The sequence below is a fragment of the Ipomoea nil genome, unplaced genomic scaffold (genome assembly GCF_001879475.1).
Source record: "Ipomoea nil cultivar Tokyo-kokei standard unplaced genomic scaffold, Asagao_1.1 scaffold3162, whole genome shotgun sequence".
Classification (NCBI taxonomy): Eukaryota; Viridiplantae; Streptophyta; class Magnoliopsida; order Solanales; family Convolvulaceae; genus Ipomoea; species Ipomoea nil.
In genome coordinates, this window is record NW_017619590.1 from 1,796,829 (window position 1) to 1,814,383 (window position 17,555).

Here is a 17,555-nt window from a genome sequence, read left to right on the forward strand (position 1 = left end):
TGTGTTTCAACAATAATAACATGATGGTATTAGCACTCAACAAAGTGAATGTTGATTAATTTACAATCAGCTACAGATTCTAGGAGAGTGTGTGTTCTTTGTCAATTAATTTTTCTCTCATTAAGGATGCAAGAAATTTTGCATCACAAGGGCTAAGCTTTACCAGAGAGGTTAGTAACACTACATGTCAATCATTCAGGAATAGTGCCGCTATTTTGATTGGGCAGTCATTCCGGCTTGATTGAGAGCTCATTAGATAGTGGGTAAATCCTCAATAGAACAGTTGAGTTCACTGCTAAAATTGGTCAGTCTTCAGGTAAAAGATCTGAAGCCCAAAGTGAAAAGGTGATAGCTGGATTAAATGCCTACAGGCTTACTGATACGCACCCAAAGGAATGGGTAGTTTACTCATGCAATAAAAGGAATGAATGCAAGAATAGAAATTAGTAAAAAATAGGATTGTCACTATGACTTTCCCCACCAAGAGTTTTAGGCTCTTGCCCAGCTACTAAAGCTTGAAGACTAAGGATAAAAGATTGGATGCCTTCCTCTCATCTAGAGACTCCAATTTATAGTACAAAGAAATAAACAAATATGTTGGGGTTCAGCCTTTGGAAGAAGAAATAAACAAATATAGAAAAGGAGATAATTGTGTCTCTGATTTATTCTTGTCTAATCTCTTAAGTTAAGCTCTTTCCCTTATTTGTGCATTCTGATTTTCCTGATTTCCATTCTTGCATTCATTCCTTTTTTTGCTTAATTTCCATTCTTGCATTCATTCCTTTTTTTTTTGCTTAATTTCCATTCTTGCATTCATTCCTTTTTTTTGCTTAATTTCCATTCTTGCATTCATTACTTTTATTGCATGAGTAAACTACCAATTCATTTGGGTGCGTATCACTTGCAAATGCTTCACAAATTACTGGCAGCGATAAGGCTGTTTCTAATCTAAGAAGGATAAAGAGCAAGTAAAAAGCTTCTCAGTGTCCCTTAACTTTAAAAGATTGCTATTGACTTGCATGTTTGATGTTTGATGGTGCCTGTCAAGTACATTGCCTCATGGGAGGTAAATCTTTATGTTCATGAGTTCATCATTTAAAGAAAACTCTCCTTAGGCAATTTTCATTTTTTATTTTTTATTTTTTATTTTTTATTTTTTATTTTTTGCATGGTAGAAGAAGGTTTGTGGTATTATAAAGGGTTCTGGTTATCTCTGTTGACTGTGGCTTTCAATTGTGTAAAGTCTCAGGGGTCTTTCCCGCAACCACCTTTGTCATTTCAGATTCATACTTCTGATTGTTTATTGATCTCATGTCCTGTAACATTGTTGTAGGCCATTGGCACTTAAAGTTTGTGCATCATACTTGTAGCAAAACAGAATACCCTAATAATAATCACATATATTTTGAGAACGAGAAGACAATTTGTGGGATAGTTCAAGAGCTGCAGAGTACACATCAAAATTACCTATTTGAATTTATTCCGACAGTTACAGGATTACCTATTAATCAAAAAGCTTTTCATACATGGAAAGGTTTGATACATTAACTTTTGTTACTAAGCTCCCAATTATTTGTGAAGCCATTCATGGTAGATCCTGGAAACATATTATGAATTTAGTGATGTTGTACTCCTAACAGAAATTGTAGCACATCTAAATTCCTTATAATTGTTTGCATTTTCTCCTATAAAGAGAATGCCTCTTTACTCATGTCCAGTACTTTTAATGTACTAAACATCTTCAGTAAAGGTTACAACTGAAGAATAATGTCAATCCTATCCTACAGTTTTGTCTTTATCAACAGTCTGTTGACTCTGTTCTATAGATGGATAGATAGTGATGACTTCATTCGGCAGATTTTCCTTCTCACTATTTGCACTTTTCATTTGCTGTTCTGGTAGTGATTGTTCACTAGATGTTGAATTCTGATCCTTACTTTTCCCCCACAGGACCATATAAAGGCCTATAACAATGACAGCAGCACCAAGAACCCTGCAAAAGTCTCACATTAGTTTGTGAATTAAACATAAGGTGTCATTATGGTAAGGGAGAGTGTTCTTATACCTCCCTAGGAACATTTGTTCTCGTAAAATGATTGTGCTCATTACAGCTACAATAACCATGCTCAATGGATTGAAAGCAGTTACAAAAACAGGCCCTCTATCTTTCATTATGACTCCTTGAATGTAATAAGCCAGCCCTGAGCAGAATACTCCCTGCACAATCACAATTCAAACTATGATGCATAGACACAGAGTTTTATATGCATAAAATTTTTGTTTTGTGATGACCCTTCTAGGTTCTCTCTCTTTTTTTTTTTTTTTTTTTTTTTTTTTTTTTTTTTTTTTTTGAGAGAATCATCTCAATCTTGCCTCAAAATAAAAATATAATCATTTAGAATTGGTGATGAATAGGGACTATATGAACCAAAAGTTAGAGCTTGTAGTTAGTAGACTTTATTGTTGGTAGAAATTTCACATGATTTCATTCTAATAAAGTGGCCCTTCACATCCTAATGCATTATAAGTGCATAAATGAGGGAAAAGAGGATGCCTACTTAAGTTTCAACAGAATACAATAAATATGAGAGATATTGAATTCCTATTTCATTTTTAAGCATTTCATGAATTAAAATATGTTCTATACAAGTGTTTTAGTATCAGTATTGCTTACACTGTAAAGAGCAGCAAGAAATTTGGTATCCCAGTTTATGGACCAAGCTGCAGCGTTCCCTCTCTCCATTACTAGTGCCACAATTCCTCCGTTGGCAGTTCCCAAAAGGCATATCCATGCAGTAAGTGAAAGCTCTGTGGGATATGATCTCAATGTGATTGCCTATGAACACATTGCAGAAGTTAGTACTTTTGAATTCGATTCTATTACTCATGTTAGAAAATTAGGTGTGGGTTTTACTTGTAAAATCATGAAAAAGGCCCAGCTAAAGCAACCAGTGGTGATCATTAGAGCTCCTTTGATAGAATGTGCTAGATCTATAACACCAGTTTGATGATCATGAGTGCTTGTTGATTTGGTCCAAAACAGTTGAACGATAGGTCCTCTTAAAAGTGTCATCATCATGGCTCCTGCTACAGTAGCAAGTGTGCCAAAAATCTTTGCTTGGCTACGAATACTTTTGATCTTCACCTTCTCAAGCCTAGGCCAATCATTGAAAAAATTATTTCAATACTTTGGTTGGCATGCTTTTAAGACAGCTATGGTGATCTTATCTCTATGTGTAGTTATTTGAATTGTATGTAGTAAAAATGCATTTTATTCACCTGAAGATGCATGCCATTATAAATGTTATGGCAGGAAGAACGTTGCACATAGCAGCTGCAAAAGTGGCTGTTGTGTATTTCATCCCTATAAAATACAGGTTCTGGTCGATTACTGGCCTGTTATTGGAGGAAACATAATAAGTTTAGAACAGATAATTTTGCATGAAAAATGTCTGAGAAAAGGGTTTAGGTTTCAAAACTTACTCCAGTATGCTAAGAAGTACAAGCTTGGCAAAAATTGCGAGCGTCATTTTTGGCCTCTGTTTCCTGTTGAAAATGATTTTAGTCATGTAAAAAACACAAACTCTCACAGATACATGAAATTCTTCCAGGAGATATGTGATATGTGTGTTTGTTTGTGAAGAGAGAGAGAGAGAGAGAGAGAGAGAGAGAGAGAGAGAGAGAGAGAGAGAGAGAAGAGATACTTGTCTAGAATTATAGCAAAAGGAGCTATGACCAAGGTAGCAACAGCATGTCTATACACAACAAATACATAGTTGCTCATCCCCTCATTCAATGCAACTTTGGAAATGATATCCATGCCAGCTAGACCAAATTGCAGGAAAATCACGGCTAGATATGGTTTTCCTCTACGAAAATATTCATTCATGGTATTCATTGTTGTGTTGCTTCAAATGTTTGCTCTAGAGGATAAGAATGGGATACTACAAGGAGTTCATAGAGCTAAAAGATGGTAGGCTGGTGGATGTCTATATATAGTGAAATTCTGTCTTGGTTATGGCCAACTTCTTAGTGCTTTTTAAAAATTTTATTTTAAATAAATTTCTCCTCTTTTTTTTAATTATTATTTATTATTATTATTTTTATTTTTATTTTTATTATATATATATATATATATATATATATATATATATATATATATATATATATAAATATGTGGGGATATGGTCACCCTACTAATGACTTGCTAATGTCAACTTTTATTATTTGATAACTATTGAAGTGGAGTTGCTTTTGCTGAGCTCAAATGTTGTTATTGAACACTATCTGATTGCCCCATTTTTTTTTTTTTTTAAAAATGATTTGAGAGTTTAGTGTCTTGTACTTCAAAAAATACAAAATTTGCACATATCCTAGACATAATATTCTCCTGGTAAAATATATAATTAGAGTCCTTTTCAATGTTCTTGATGTGATCATTATGTGGAGGATTGATTCCCAAGATATACATGGATTGGCTGCTTAAAGAAACTGCACATTTTTTTTGCTCTTGATCCCTGTAAGTAAAGAATTTGCAAAACACAAACTACGAAAATATCAGCTGGAAGTCCCGTATAACCTTTTGGCCATTTTGTTTTTATACGCTTCCTGACCAGTCAAATTTCATCTCTTAATGATCTTTTGTAAATCTCTCTCACTCTATCTGTTTTTCTTTAATTTTCTCTCTTTTTTTTTTTTTTTTTTTTTTTTTTTTTTTTTTTTTTTTGTAGGGAATGAAGATAGGATTTGAACCCCAGCCTAGCACCTAGAAGGGGAGCCTTTTAGCTATATTGCAAATCTCTTTGCTATTCCTTTTATTTCATACTATTTCATGTGCTTAAATCTGTTGGTTTGTGCTTTCTGCCCTGGCAGTGCATTACACGGTGTCCCATTTATGCATTGTGTGACAACACCTTCCCAAAGGAATCAGGGTATTTTTCGCATATTGTAAAATGCAAAGAATCATTAAATGATGGTGGGTATGTTGCTAATGATTTATACGAGCACTGAATGTGTGATTTAGCCTCACAAGAATCATTGTGCTTGCTCTTCGATCTTGTTGTTATTATGATGTCACACAGTTTGTATAGGAAGCTGCAGGGTGAGTGCACAAAACCATTGGGCAGGTTCTTTTCTCAGTATCTTCTCACACAAGCAAAAGGAGATGGGTTTTTTATGCACCTTTTCTACAATCTTTATTGCAGTTTTCGTGAAGGAAACGTTATTTTGGCAACCTTAGCATTACCTTTCTGGTCAATATGATGATCATTACAAAGTGATCAAAAGTTTTTATGACATTTGCTTTTTTTTTTTTTTTCTTCTGAATCATCTTTTATTGGTGAATGAACAGGCACTGCAACGGCCATGCATGACCCTAGCCCATTTAAGAGCTGACATCAATCGGTATGCTCCTAAGTTTTTTTCTCCTAATAATTGTGTTCTTTTCTCCCAATTGGATATCTTTTTGCATATGCATTGTTCTCTTCAATCAACTAACCAAGCAGGCAGCTGCACTATGAAAATAATTTAAAGATTTGGACATTATTGAGACCTTTTTATTTTTTATCTTGCATCAAGCTTTTACAATTATTAGTCCAGTAAAGGTCATACAATTTTTATTATAATGGTAGAGTGATGCTATATGATCAAACTTTAACACAGAAAAGAAGCAAATAATAGAAAGTGAATAATGGAGATATTAATGTATGTGGCTGTCACATTAATCTTATTTTATCAGATTTATTAAGATTGTACAACTATTGAAAATTACACACTAGTGGTCCTTTTGTAACAGATAACAGAAATCCCAATGCAAAGCCATTGTTTTCCCATTTCTGAAACAGTGGGATCAATATTTATCTCAGTTGTTATACCATGGACCAGGGTCCACCTTGCAAGGTGGATCCTGGTTCTCAATTGTGTATTTATAGTATTGGAATTATGAACATCTAAAATATAAATTGTATTTCTAAGTTTTGAGAATTTGTGAATAAAATACAGGGTTATCATAAATTGTGAATTTTTAAAAGGTAAATTGTGAACATTTAGTATGTAAATTGTGTATTTTTGTATCCGGGTCCACATGATAATTTGCCTATTTATCTGATTTCATTAATTGAGAGGATTATTATTATCTTTTATTCTTTCCATTTTCATTGCAATGGTAGTCAATATATATCTGATTTCATTAATTGAGATGATTTTTATTACTCGAATTTTTTATTGTTTCCATTTTCATTGCAATGGTAGTGTTAAAATATTGGAAGTGGATAGAAGTGGGTTCTTTTTCGCTCAATATTTTTAACGAAACTCCAAGAGAAGTACCATTTGTGTCTATTAATCATAGTTTCGGGGACAATGGTTGTTTTGCTCTAAGGGTCAAGGGGGGAGTCCAAATTTATAACTCAACATCAACCGTTATATACGGTTAATGTGGGATTTGCTTAGGGTGCCAAGGCAGTAAGAGCTAGGGCTGAAGCAATTTTTAGCACTTATGAGTTAATGCCATATGGGTTCACTTGAGTACAGTAGTTTTGTCAAGTTTAGTCCTAAATTTTCAAATTGACTACCTGTGAGTTTGACTTTCAAATTGTTATCATCCGTGGTCCGAGTTAACCATGCATTGTCCTTCAACTTTCAAAATTTAACCAGCCAGGATCTTCCTAGTGGGTAGTTAAAATTTGATAGTTGAAGAACCATGTGGTTAACTTGGACCATGGATGGTAAAAATTTGAAAGTTGAAGGACCACAGGTGGTCAATTTAAAAGTTTAGGATCACATGGCAAAACTACTATACTCGGAGGACTCTGGATGATATTAACTTCTATCACTTATTATTCAATTAATTAATTCATAGTGGGGCCAAAATATGGTCAAAGCTTGAAAGGAGAAATTAATTTTTAGAAAAAGAAAGCAAAGAGGGTTGGTGATAGAGAGATATGTACAGCTTTTCCCAGGAAACAAAGGCCAATAATTTTGTTATCTGCAATGGCTTTTGATGAATGGGAAACTGAGTAAAGTTTGAAAACAAGAGAAGCAAAAAAGAAAGAGGATTTGGAGTAATGGGACAACAATCTTTGGGGGAGTGGAGGTGGTGTCAAGCTGCAATTGCATTTGTCTTTCTTTCCCTATAGATTAAGGTTTTGCCTTTTTTTTTTTTTTTTTTTTTTTTTTTTTTTTTTTTTTTTTTTTTTTGCCGTGGCAGCATGCACTAATGTTATAAGAATATTCATGGTGTGAATTGGCCCCTGCAAAATCATCCCTGTCACCCCCACTCAATACACACAACACCAATCAATGCCATATTCTCATTTCCATCTCTCTGAATTTTTCTTAGGCTGAAATCCATTAAATCAAGTTGGGTATGTGTCAACCATTACTTGGACTCTTTTATGTCCTTCTAACTAGAATTTATTCTTTTCATGTGCCGTTTGGTTCAGGTTGTCTGTTGTCACATCTACGAATTTAACATTCTCCAGAATCAAACTACGACATAATATTTATTTTAATACCTATGTTATCAGGGTTATGTGATTTAATTTTAACCAAATGCCCCCAATAGGCCGGGTTAATTTCAGCTTTGTTTGTTTGTTTTTTTTTTTTTTTTTTTTTTTTTTTTTTTTTTTTTTTTTTTTTTTTTTTTTTTTACTATTGTAATGTAATTTTTCACTTTTGATTCTTGAGTTAAGAATTGATCAGATTCAATACTTAACTATTAAAATGTATAACTTTTAGACACATTTTCAATAGTGAGGACAAAAGTTTGTCATTTATGATTTATTTTTAAATACAGTATCTATTTTTTTTTTTAAATCATTGTGAGATTAATTTGGATTCGACCTGAGTTATTTTGGTCATTGAATTTGATTATTATCATAAATAAAAATGAGAGATCAAAATTGGTATTAACACTTTTTGTAAATTTTATGTGATAGGCAATTGGATGGGCATGACAATTGATAATGCTTTTGTTATTTTGCATATTCTTTTTCTTTTTAAAATAAAATGATTTATGATTTATGAAATGCTAAAATATCATATTATCTTAAAGTAGGATTCTTGTGAAAATCAATCATGATTCTAATTTTTAGTATCTTTGTCCGACATAGCACATTATGATAATTATTAATATTATTATTTTTTGGCTTCAGTACATTAAAGAAAGAATGATCTATACAGATAAATTGAATAAAAAATTCTTTGGTCTCTTCAATTTCTACGGATAAATTCTGAGGTCTTTTCATACTTAAAAGTGAAATCAATAAATCAAGTCATATACCACCTCAATGTCAAATCACAAAGACTTGAAAATTATCAGTCAACATTATATTACTCCATATTAGAAAAATGTTGTGAGTTTTGCCATTTTCTATTTCCAATTTTTGCTCACATACAAAATTTTGATGTAAACACTTGTATTAGGGTTTACATGACAAAAGTAGCTTACATGACAAAAGTAACTTATCAGAGCCTGCCACATTAGGGAGTAAAATTGAGGGAGTAATGATTTGGAAGTACATTTAGTAAAACTCATTATTATCAGTCCAAAAAAAAAAACGGTTAAGCCCCCGGCTGGGTGTTCTTGGTGTGCCTCACTCACCAAGCAGTTTATTTGTTTTTGTTTTTTTTTTTTTTTTTGTTTTGTTTTTTTGTTTTGTTTTGTTTTGTTGTTTTTTTTTTTTTTTGTTTTTTTTTTTTTTTTGTCGGGCCTAGTAATCAGAGTAAAAACCAATCTCTTTTGCAAAGACTTAAAATCTTTTTTTTTTTTTTTAAATATGCTTTGAAACCTGCAAAAACCATTGAAGAACCTCTTATTAGGAATGCTCTAAGTTAAATAATTGGACCGAATTGTAATTAGAGCAATCAGAATGATATATAACTTCAATTACAGAAGTTTTAACTTCAAGGTCATTAAGATTAATTGTAATTCGAATGATCAAAGTGGTGGATAATTTTCAATTATGAAAATTTTAACCAGAAAGATAAAAGTACGGTGGAAGTGGCTTAATCGTTTCAATCTCATCAATATTGTTCTAACCGTTATAATTTTATCATGGAGCATCAATGTTTTATTATTATTATTATTATTATTATTATTATTATTATTATTATTATTATTATTATTATTATTTTAGGAGAAACTCAAATTTATTAAAGAGTTAATTTCAGCAATAGTCTTCCGACTATTGTAATTTTCTAAATTTAGTCTTCGTCTTTTAATTTGGACGAAATAAACCTTTGGCCTGACTATCAAAATTGTTCCACCATTGGTCCTTCCGTTAACCAAGAGTTAGATGGGCGTTAAATTACAGGGTAAAAGGGTAATTTCCATACCTAGGTCTCTTCTTCCCCAAAATGCTCTTAGATTGAAGCTGGCCAGCTTGATGAAGTTTTTGACATTTACCGGTCTGATGCAGACTATACAAAACGCATGCGACAAGCCATTGGTGTTAGGGAATTCAACGACTCTTGACATGCTATTTTCATAAACTTGAAGAATCTTGTGATGCATCCCTCTCCCAAACATGGAGTATCGAGACTTTTAAATAAACTATACAGGATATTCTATATGGTTACGTCTTATGATGATGAGAGAAAAGTTCTTCTGACTGCAGCTATTGATTAAATGAATTGAAATTGAACACCAAAAGACTAGTTTGACGCCAAGTAAGAAAAATCTAATTTGCAACCTTTGTATTGCTTCCCACCTGTACATTTGAAACCAAAAGTGAAATTTAAGGGTTAAATTCAATTGGAAAGCGTTAAATCCTTCATTGTTGACGACTTTGTTGTTCCCAGAGGAGAAGGCTTCACGCCTGCAAATGCTCTTTGGAAGGGATCGGAGATACATTACATTGATGTTACAAACTCCATATTAGGTATGCACTGCGTGTAATGTATACATATACTGAAACCAAGATCAAGAAGAAGAAACTAGAGGAAATAACCCTTTTACCCCTTAACATAACGCCTATTTAACTCTTGGTTAACGGAAGAACTAATGGTGGAACAATTTTGATAGTCAAGAATTTATTTCGTTCAAATTAAAAGACAAGGACTAAATTTGGAAAATTACAATAGTCAGAGGACTATTACTGGAATTAACCCTTTATAATTTAATTTTTGTAATATTTAATTTAATTCAATTTAGCATTAGTAAATAAAATTAATATAGTAAAAAACTACACCAAAAAAAATTGTTAAGCACAAATTACCGAATTTAAAAATTATAAAAATTTGTTAAATAACATACGTACAAGAAATAAATTAATTTGGGCAATGAATGTTATAGTACCCTATATAGAATATACTACAAATTAAGTTTTACTGCAGAAAAGCAAAACCTAAGAGGTAAAGTAGTTTATCCAATTCTGCCTAGAGGTAAGAAAATAAGATTAAAGTTGCCTCAGGAGCTTAGAACATCCACACTAGTGGATAATATGGGGTTAATGTTAGAACAATTATGTTGGGTGGGGTTAATAGCAAATGTGGCATGAGGTTATTTGAGGAGATATTTGTCCTGCAAATCACAAAATAATGTCAGAAAAAAAAAAAAAAAAAGACAGATACTGTGCGCGTTTTCGCACAGCCAAGAGCCACACGGGCACATGCACTACACGCGCCCGTGTAGCGCGTCAGGCGCGCTACAAGCCTTTATTTTATTTTATATATTTTTTTTAATCAGTTTTTTCTTTTTTTTTTTCTTTTTTTTTTTCTCTCCCCTCCCACATTCTCTCTCCTAATCACTCTTACATTATCCCCCATTATCCTCAATTGATGTGGATGCTCTTAGCATAATGATTTGTCATCCCATTTGATGTAACGACGGAAAGCTGCAACGTGGGGTTCATAATTCCATTGAAAACATAAATGGGAAAAATGTCTAAGATGATGGAATGAAGGTGGATTGAATTCTGTGTGTGTGCATAAAGACTAGGGTCTGACCAGTGTTCTGATTGGGTAACTCACAATTTACCTCTGTTGGGACTCTAGGGGCGAGGTCCTGTGAGTTCAAGATTAGTCCGATGAAATTGGGATCACCTAAGTAAAATATATATATAGAGAGAGATCAAAGTTGAAGAGTGATAACCCTTGAGGTAAAAGATAATTTACGAGTAAAATGTGAGAGAGTTTTTATATTGCGCAAGAAAACAAAGATAATATAAATTTAAGATAAAAAGAAAATACTAATCACAAGTTGAGTGCAAAAGATGGAAAAAGGTTACAATTCCGTGCACTGCAATTTGTTACTAAATAATATTAATGCTAATATGCTATAATGGTTGGGTGGGTTATCTATCTTATCCAAAAATAAATATACAGTATGTTAAATTTTAAAAACAAATTCGTATTAAATATAATGAGCTTACAACATAGTTCATCTATTTTTTTTTCTAATAATCCATCTATTTTTTTTTTCTGTGGTAAGAATTTTTTGACGGACAATTCAAAGTTTGGAAGTTAACTTTCGGCAAATACACTTTAAATATATATATATATATATATATATATATATATATATATATATATATATATATATATATATATGAAAACCAACAATAACAATTTTTTGATTTGTTGGTGCTTGATGTTATCATCACTTTCAATTAATGATTTACAAAAAACAAAAAAATAAAAAAATCCCTTAAGACTACCTAACCGTCCATTTTTTTTTTTTTTAAAACAATCTTGACAACTTTTGTTGGTGTTTAATTTTATTGACCACGACTGGCGATCGATATTAGTGACAAGCATTTTTGGAATTCCTAAACAGGTTTGAAAGTTTGTTGAATTGAAAATTCAATGTTGAATTACAAACTATTATATATATATATATATATATATATATATATATATATATATATATATATATATATATATATAATTAGGTTATGGTGTGGTTGGCAGTCCTAGGTGCGATTGTGCAGTTAAATCTGAGCCCTTGATCTTGCGTAATCAACGTTCAAGATTATCAAAATAAAAATAAAAATGCTTGCAATTTGGTAATTTTTGCATCTAGGTAAATTTAAGGTGCTTGAGTTTGGGCTTAATGTGCATGAGTTTTGTGTTTAATGTGCGTGTGGTTTGTGCATAAGGTGTGTGGGTTATATGCTTAATGTGAGTAGTTGTTGAAACTTAAGGTGCGTGAGGTTTGTGTTTAAGGTGCGTGAGGTTTGTGCTTAAGGTGCGTGAAGTTTGTGCTTAAGGTGCGTGGGGTTAGTGATTAATGTGAGTAATTGTTAAAACTTAAGGTGTGCGAGCTTTGTTCTTAATGTGCGTGTGTTCTGTGCTTAATGTGCATGATTCGTATGCTTAAGGTGCGTTAATGTTATAACCTAAGATGCGCAAAGCTAATACTTAATGTGCGTCATTTTAATACTTAAGGTGCGTCCAACAGCACAACCGCACAGGAAGCCATTCCCGAACCTGAACCCTTATATATATATATATATATATATATATATATATATATATATATATATATATATATATATATATATATATATATAATGTGAGTAATTGTTAAAACTTAAGGTGTGTGAGCTTTGTTCTTAATGTGCGTGTGTTCTGTGCTTAATGTGCATGATTCGTATGCTTAAGGTGCGTTAATATTATAACCTAAGATGCGCGAAATTAATACTTAATGTGCGTCATTTTAATACTTAAAGTGCGTCCAACAGCACAACCGCACAGGAAGTCATTCCCGAACCTGAACCCTTATATATATATATATATATATATATATATATATATATATATATATATATATATATATATATTTATTTATTTATTTATTTATTTATTGGCCCCACATGATTGGCATGTTACATTATCATGTATAATCTTTAATCTTTAATTTTTAAATGGTAACATTGAACCATATCTTCAAGTTTTATTAATTAATTTAATTTCCTTTCCTTCAAAATATTTTAAGATCGAGTACAAAGGTGGGGGAGAGAAGTAAAGAGATGAGACCAAAATATATGGGTTATTATATTTTATTTAAATAAATAAAAGAGTCACACATGCAACTTGCAAATGTACTTTAGCTACATTTTAACAAAAAACACCTTTATTTATATATTTTTAATTCCTATGTTACAATAAAATAGTTATATTTGTATGTAATTGTTTTGTATGCACATGCTATGGTTCTTAAGTTTTAATACAAGGTTACCTCTATTATTGAGAACCCAAAAAAAAAAAAATAAATAAAAAAATACAAGGTTGCCTCTTTTATTTTCACCTTTACATTTTTGGTCTTAAAGTTTCAAATGAAGTTATATATTTGTGTCCCAATCTTTTTAACAATTTTCGTAATGATAGAGATTTTTTTTTTAAAATTAAATTTATAATCATATATGTTCATTGTAGAGAAAACTATTAATTAATATTTTTTTTTGAAGATAACTGTTAATTAATATAATTTGGCCTTGATTAAAAATAAATGTCAAAAATATATATAATTGTATAATTCAGGATAAAATGGTCAAAAGGGTAATGAAAAAGGGAAATCCACCAATCCTTTCCAATGGTGGTCAAGAACAAAAAATGACCTTCAAAGTCATAAAAGATCAAATTATGAGTTGGAAAATAGCAATCATAGTGACTGACAACACATCCCACCCCACACATTCATGTAATTATCAACAACAAATAAAAAAAAATTGTTTGAGATATTGTGTACATGCATGTTGATTTAATGTGATTTTTTTTTTTTTTTTTTTTTTTTTTTTTTTTTTTTAGTATTATTGACTCTATAAAAAGTCAATATAATACTTCCATTGAGATTTGAATTTGTGACTTTCCAGTTATATCGCTTGACCCAAGATCTTTGATAATTAATTGATCAAAATGCATTACATCGTATGAAATTTATATCATTTTATGAGTAATACTACATCCTTTTTCTAATCTTAGTTTTTAAAATTTACATTATTACATGATAATATTTAATTAGGATCATGCTACATGGACCAACATTTTTCACCATATGATATGGTAGTATATGGTTCGTATTTAATTAATAATTAGTGTATTTTTAATGCGAGATGGGGTCAACTAAATAATGGTAACCAATGAATAAAAGAAATTATTATGACAATGACCAATAATATAAATATTGTAAAACAATGACTGAATTTTAAAAGATAAAGAATATCTATAAAAGTTTTAAATTAATTTCATGAATGACTAATGTTCAATTTTTAAATCTTGAACTTTGTAATTTTTCTTCCTTACTTGTAAACTCTTGTAACTGAATGATAAAATTACATGTTAGCTCTCTTTATTATTAAATGGTGGAATGACAGAAATTTAAAATAAAGATTAATTGTAGCAAGCAAATCAAAATCAATAATGTAATGATACAAAATTTAAAAAGTATGAGCAAAAGTAACAATGCCATAAAATAATTAAGGACTAAAAATGAAATTTGTTCATATATTTGATATAAAATTAGTTGGAAACAAAAAAAATTCAAATATTTATTGTTAATTTTTTTTAATCAAATGAAACTTCATTAGTAAAAAGGGAAAAGAGAAAAAATTTTAGGCCTTACAGAGTACTTAACTGTCAGCTGGTAAATTATATTGTCAATCATGATCTACATTGCAATGTGACAATGCGAACCATGAATAAGTATTTTTTTTTAATATATTAAGAGTATATTATTTGTGTACTGAGAGTTCATTATTTAGTATATACTACCAAATAATGAAATTTTATAATACAAATAATGTATTTAAAAAAGAAGAACATTTAGTGTATAAAAAATGAATTTTTAATATATTAAAAATGTACTACTTATATCAACTAGTAGGTGCACCTGCGCGATGCGCGGCTATATATATAGTATGATATATATACAGTATAGAATATAGTTATTTGAAACTGACAAAATGTGAAATGAAAACTTGTGATTTTATTACACATTGATGAATATAGTAATTTTATTATACATAGAATATTACGTATAATAATATAATAATAATAAGAAACTTATTATTTAAAAAAATACTAAATTTTAAATAATAAATTCTGGAATGTTATTATACATTATTGAAGACTTCTTTGTACACAACATTTTTAGTTGTACTAAGACATGGTACACTTTCCCGCAAATCAAAATTTTCAAACCCCTGGGGTTACTAACTCTTGAAACAGCTACGTATAGTTGTTCATGGTTAAAGACAGGTTTTTCCAACAACAACCCAAGCAAGCGTTTGTCCTTGACTTTTGTTGATTGTCATGGCATAGGATAGCATCAAAGGAAATTGCTTTCGTTGAAATTTGAAAGGCAATCTTGGATCTGACGGTGTAAGTGACATCCTAGGAATCAATACTCTGGTTCCTGCATTTGTACCGCACATGATTTGGCCTTCCAACACATGGTCAGCCAACCTTGTAACAATCAACCTTGTACCGTTGCATAATCCTAGTGTGTGATCAATATTTCGCAATAGCATAACAGGTGATCCAACTTTCAATGTCAAAGCATGATTTGGTACTCCAGAACATCTCAAGGCATTCAAGAATTCGGGAATGTGCAAATCCGCTAACATGTCAACATTTGCATTTGACTTACACACAGAATCACAACTCAAGTATGTCTTACCCTCAGCCGGATTATGATCATTCATGTATTGGTTAACGGCATCTACCACATCCAATGTTGGAGCTAAAATTGCACTATGATTAAGATATGACAAATCGGCAATTCCCAGTCGGAAATTAGGGAAAGTGCTATCAACAATTGTAGCAATAGGGTCATCTACGCACTTCAACAACAAATCTTCTGGAACAGTAATCTCGGACTCCCCATCAAGTTGACACCCAATAATTCCGTCACCTATATTAGCTATCCATTTTGCAAATTCCTCGATCTCCTTGCACTCGTTTTCTGATTGAACACTTTTCAAACGTAGATTCTTAGTAAGCCTTAGGACTTTACAGGATTTCCAGAGATAGGATGAGCTAATGCTCGCTCGAACTATATCCGGTCTAGTACCCTTTGGAATGACTGGTAAAATTTGCCTGAAATCGCCCCCCCAAAACAACTGTTTTACCACCAAATGTCATATCAGAACTCCTTGGATTTATGAAGCGCATCAAATCCCGCATAGTTCGGTCAAGAGCTTCAAAGCATAATTTATGCATCATTGGGGCTTCATCCCATATTATCAACTTGGTTTGCACAAGCAGTTCTGCCAGTTCACTGCCGTTACGTATGTTGCATGTGGAATCTTCATTAACAGCTATCGGTATAGCAAACCGAGAATGTGCCGTCCTCCCACCAGGTAATAAAAGCGAAGCTATGCCGCTAGAAGCAACATTTAACACTATCTGACTCTTAGACCTTAATGCGGAAGAAAGTGCTCGCCACAAGAAAGTCTTACCGGTCCCTCCATAACCATAAACGAAAAATAACCCCCCTTCCTGGCGATCAACGTCAGTTAACACTTCATTGTATATTGCCTTTTGTTCGTCTGTTAACTGCCTTACCAATTCTTGATTCTCTTTCTCCTGTTCGCCACAATCGTATGCTAATTCTTCTTGAATAAACCTATTTGCAATAACGTTTAAGGCACCAAAATTTGCCGTTGGCATTTCAGGATAGTCCTTCAAACTCTTATCATGATTAGATAATAGCTTCTCAATCTCTACTAAAGCAAAGTTCATTTTGTGCGAATCGGTCAACACAAAATCTACATAAATATATATTAAAATTTTGTGTTATAACACAACTACGTTAAACTTGACTTAATATTTTTTTTTAAAATGTACGATTACCTCTGTTCTGCAGTTGTCTACAGACGTTGAATTGTGCATCGTCTGATAGATGTTGCCACACAGCATGCTAAACTATTTCCGGTTTCCCCATGCAACTGCTCATTAGCAATGTCACAAACAATCTCCTCAATTGATCTGCTGACGCCCAATTACTGGCTTCATCTATTGCATCAACATATTCGTTATCATCATCAACTAAACCCCTTGCATAACATGTAAGGTTTTCCCTAATAATATATTATATATATATATATATATATATATATATATATATATATATATATATATATATATATATATATATATATATATATATATATATATATATATATATATTAGGGCCTTAATTAAGTGGTGCAAGTTGACTAGGCTTATTAAGTGGTCTGGTTGGACTTAATAACTAGTAGTTGTTAGTCAACCAAACTCTGTGCCTAATATAAACCTGGATTGATGGGATACAGGATTATGGATTAGATAGCACATTCAGTTACGGTACTCAGACTGCTCAGTAGATACCAATACGCCATCTAGGGTTCTGAGTCAGGTCTGAGACAAAACATGGCTGATGGTCTACCGTTAAGAGGCAACACAACAGGAACATCAACTATGGCTGGAGATCAACATGGCTACGCTTCCGCTATCATACGAGGTTAGGTTTCTCGTATACTATGGTTCATGTAGTTAGACTATTGTATATCTAACATTTGGTATCAGATCCTTTATAATCTCTGCCTGGTTGATTGTATTGCCTATGATCAACATTA

The 17,555-nt window shown here is 31.8% G+C and overlaps 2 protein-coding genes across 2 annotated transcripts; both read right to left on the reverse strand.

Moving 5' to 3' along the window:
* Positions 1–1,444: 1,444 nt before the first annotated feature.
* Positions 1,445–3,975, reverse strand: LOC109167460 (WAT1-related protein At2g37460). The gene is made up of 7 exons (XM_019316469.1): positions 3,705–3,975; positions 3,484–3,546; positions 3,280–3,396; positions 2,915–3,155; positions 2,675–2,836; positions 2,066–2,217; positions 1,445–1,993 (listed from the first exon to the last, which is right to left on the reverse strand). The coding sequence occupies exons 1-7, from the start codon at positions 3,896–3,898 to the stop codon at positions 1,777–1,779; spliced, it is 1,146 nt and encodes a 381-aa protein (XP_019172014.1). The 5' UTR covers positions 3,899–3,975; the 3' UTR covers positions 1,445–1,776.
* Positions 3,976–9,677: 5,702 nt separating this feature from the next.
* Positions 9,678–16,680, reverse strand: LOC109167448. The gene is made up of 3 exons (XM_019316463.1): positions 16,010–16,680; positions 15,345–15,912; positions 9,678–9,707 (listed from the first exon to the last, which is right to left on the reverse strand). Exons 1-3 carry the CDS (start codon positions 16,678–16,680, stop codon positions 9,678–9,680), a joined length of 1,269 nt encoding a protein of 422 aa, XP_019172008.1.
* Between the last annotated feature and the right edge of the window lie 875 nt (positions 16,681–17,555).

Excerpts from the sequence above, each read along its gene's own strand:
- LOC109167460 (XM_019316469.1), bottom strand. The coding sequence starts at position 3,898 with ATGAATACCATGAATGAATATTTTCGTAGAGGAAAACCATATCTAGCC. Across the intron at positions 3,547-3,704 it reads TTTGCTATAATTCTAGACAA|GAAACAGAGGCCAAAAATGA; the intron begins GTATCTCTTCTC and ends CATTTTCAACAG. Across the intron at positions 3,397-3,483 it reads GTACTTCTTAGCATACTGGA|GCCAGTAATCGACCAGAACC; the intron begins GTAAGTTTTGAA and ends CTCCAATAACAG.
- LOC109167448 (XM_019316463.1), bottom strand. The coding sequence starts at position 16,680 with ATGAACTTTGCTTTAGTAGAGATTGAGAAGCTATTATCTAATCATGAT. Across the intron at positions 15,913-16,009 it reads TTTACCAGTCATTCCAAAGG|TGTTCAATCAGAAAACGAGT; the intron begins GTACTAGACCGG and ends ACGTTTGAAAAG. Across the intron at positions 9,708-15,344 it reads GTACAAATGCAGGAACCAGA|GTGGGAAGCAATACAAAGGT; the intron begins GTATTGATTCCT and ends TCAAATGTACAG.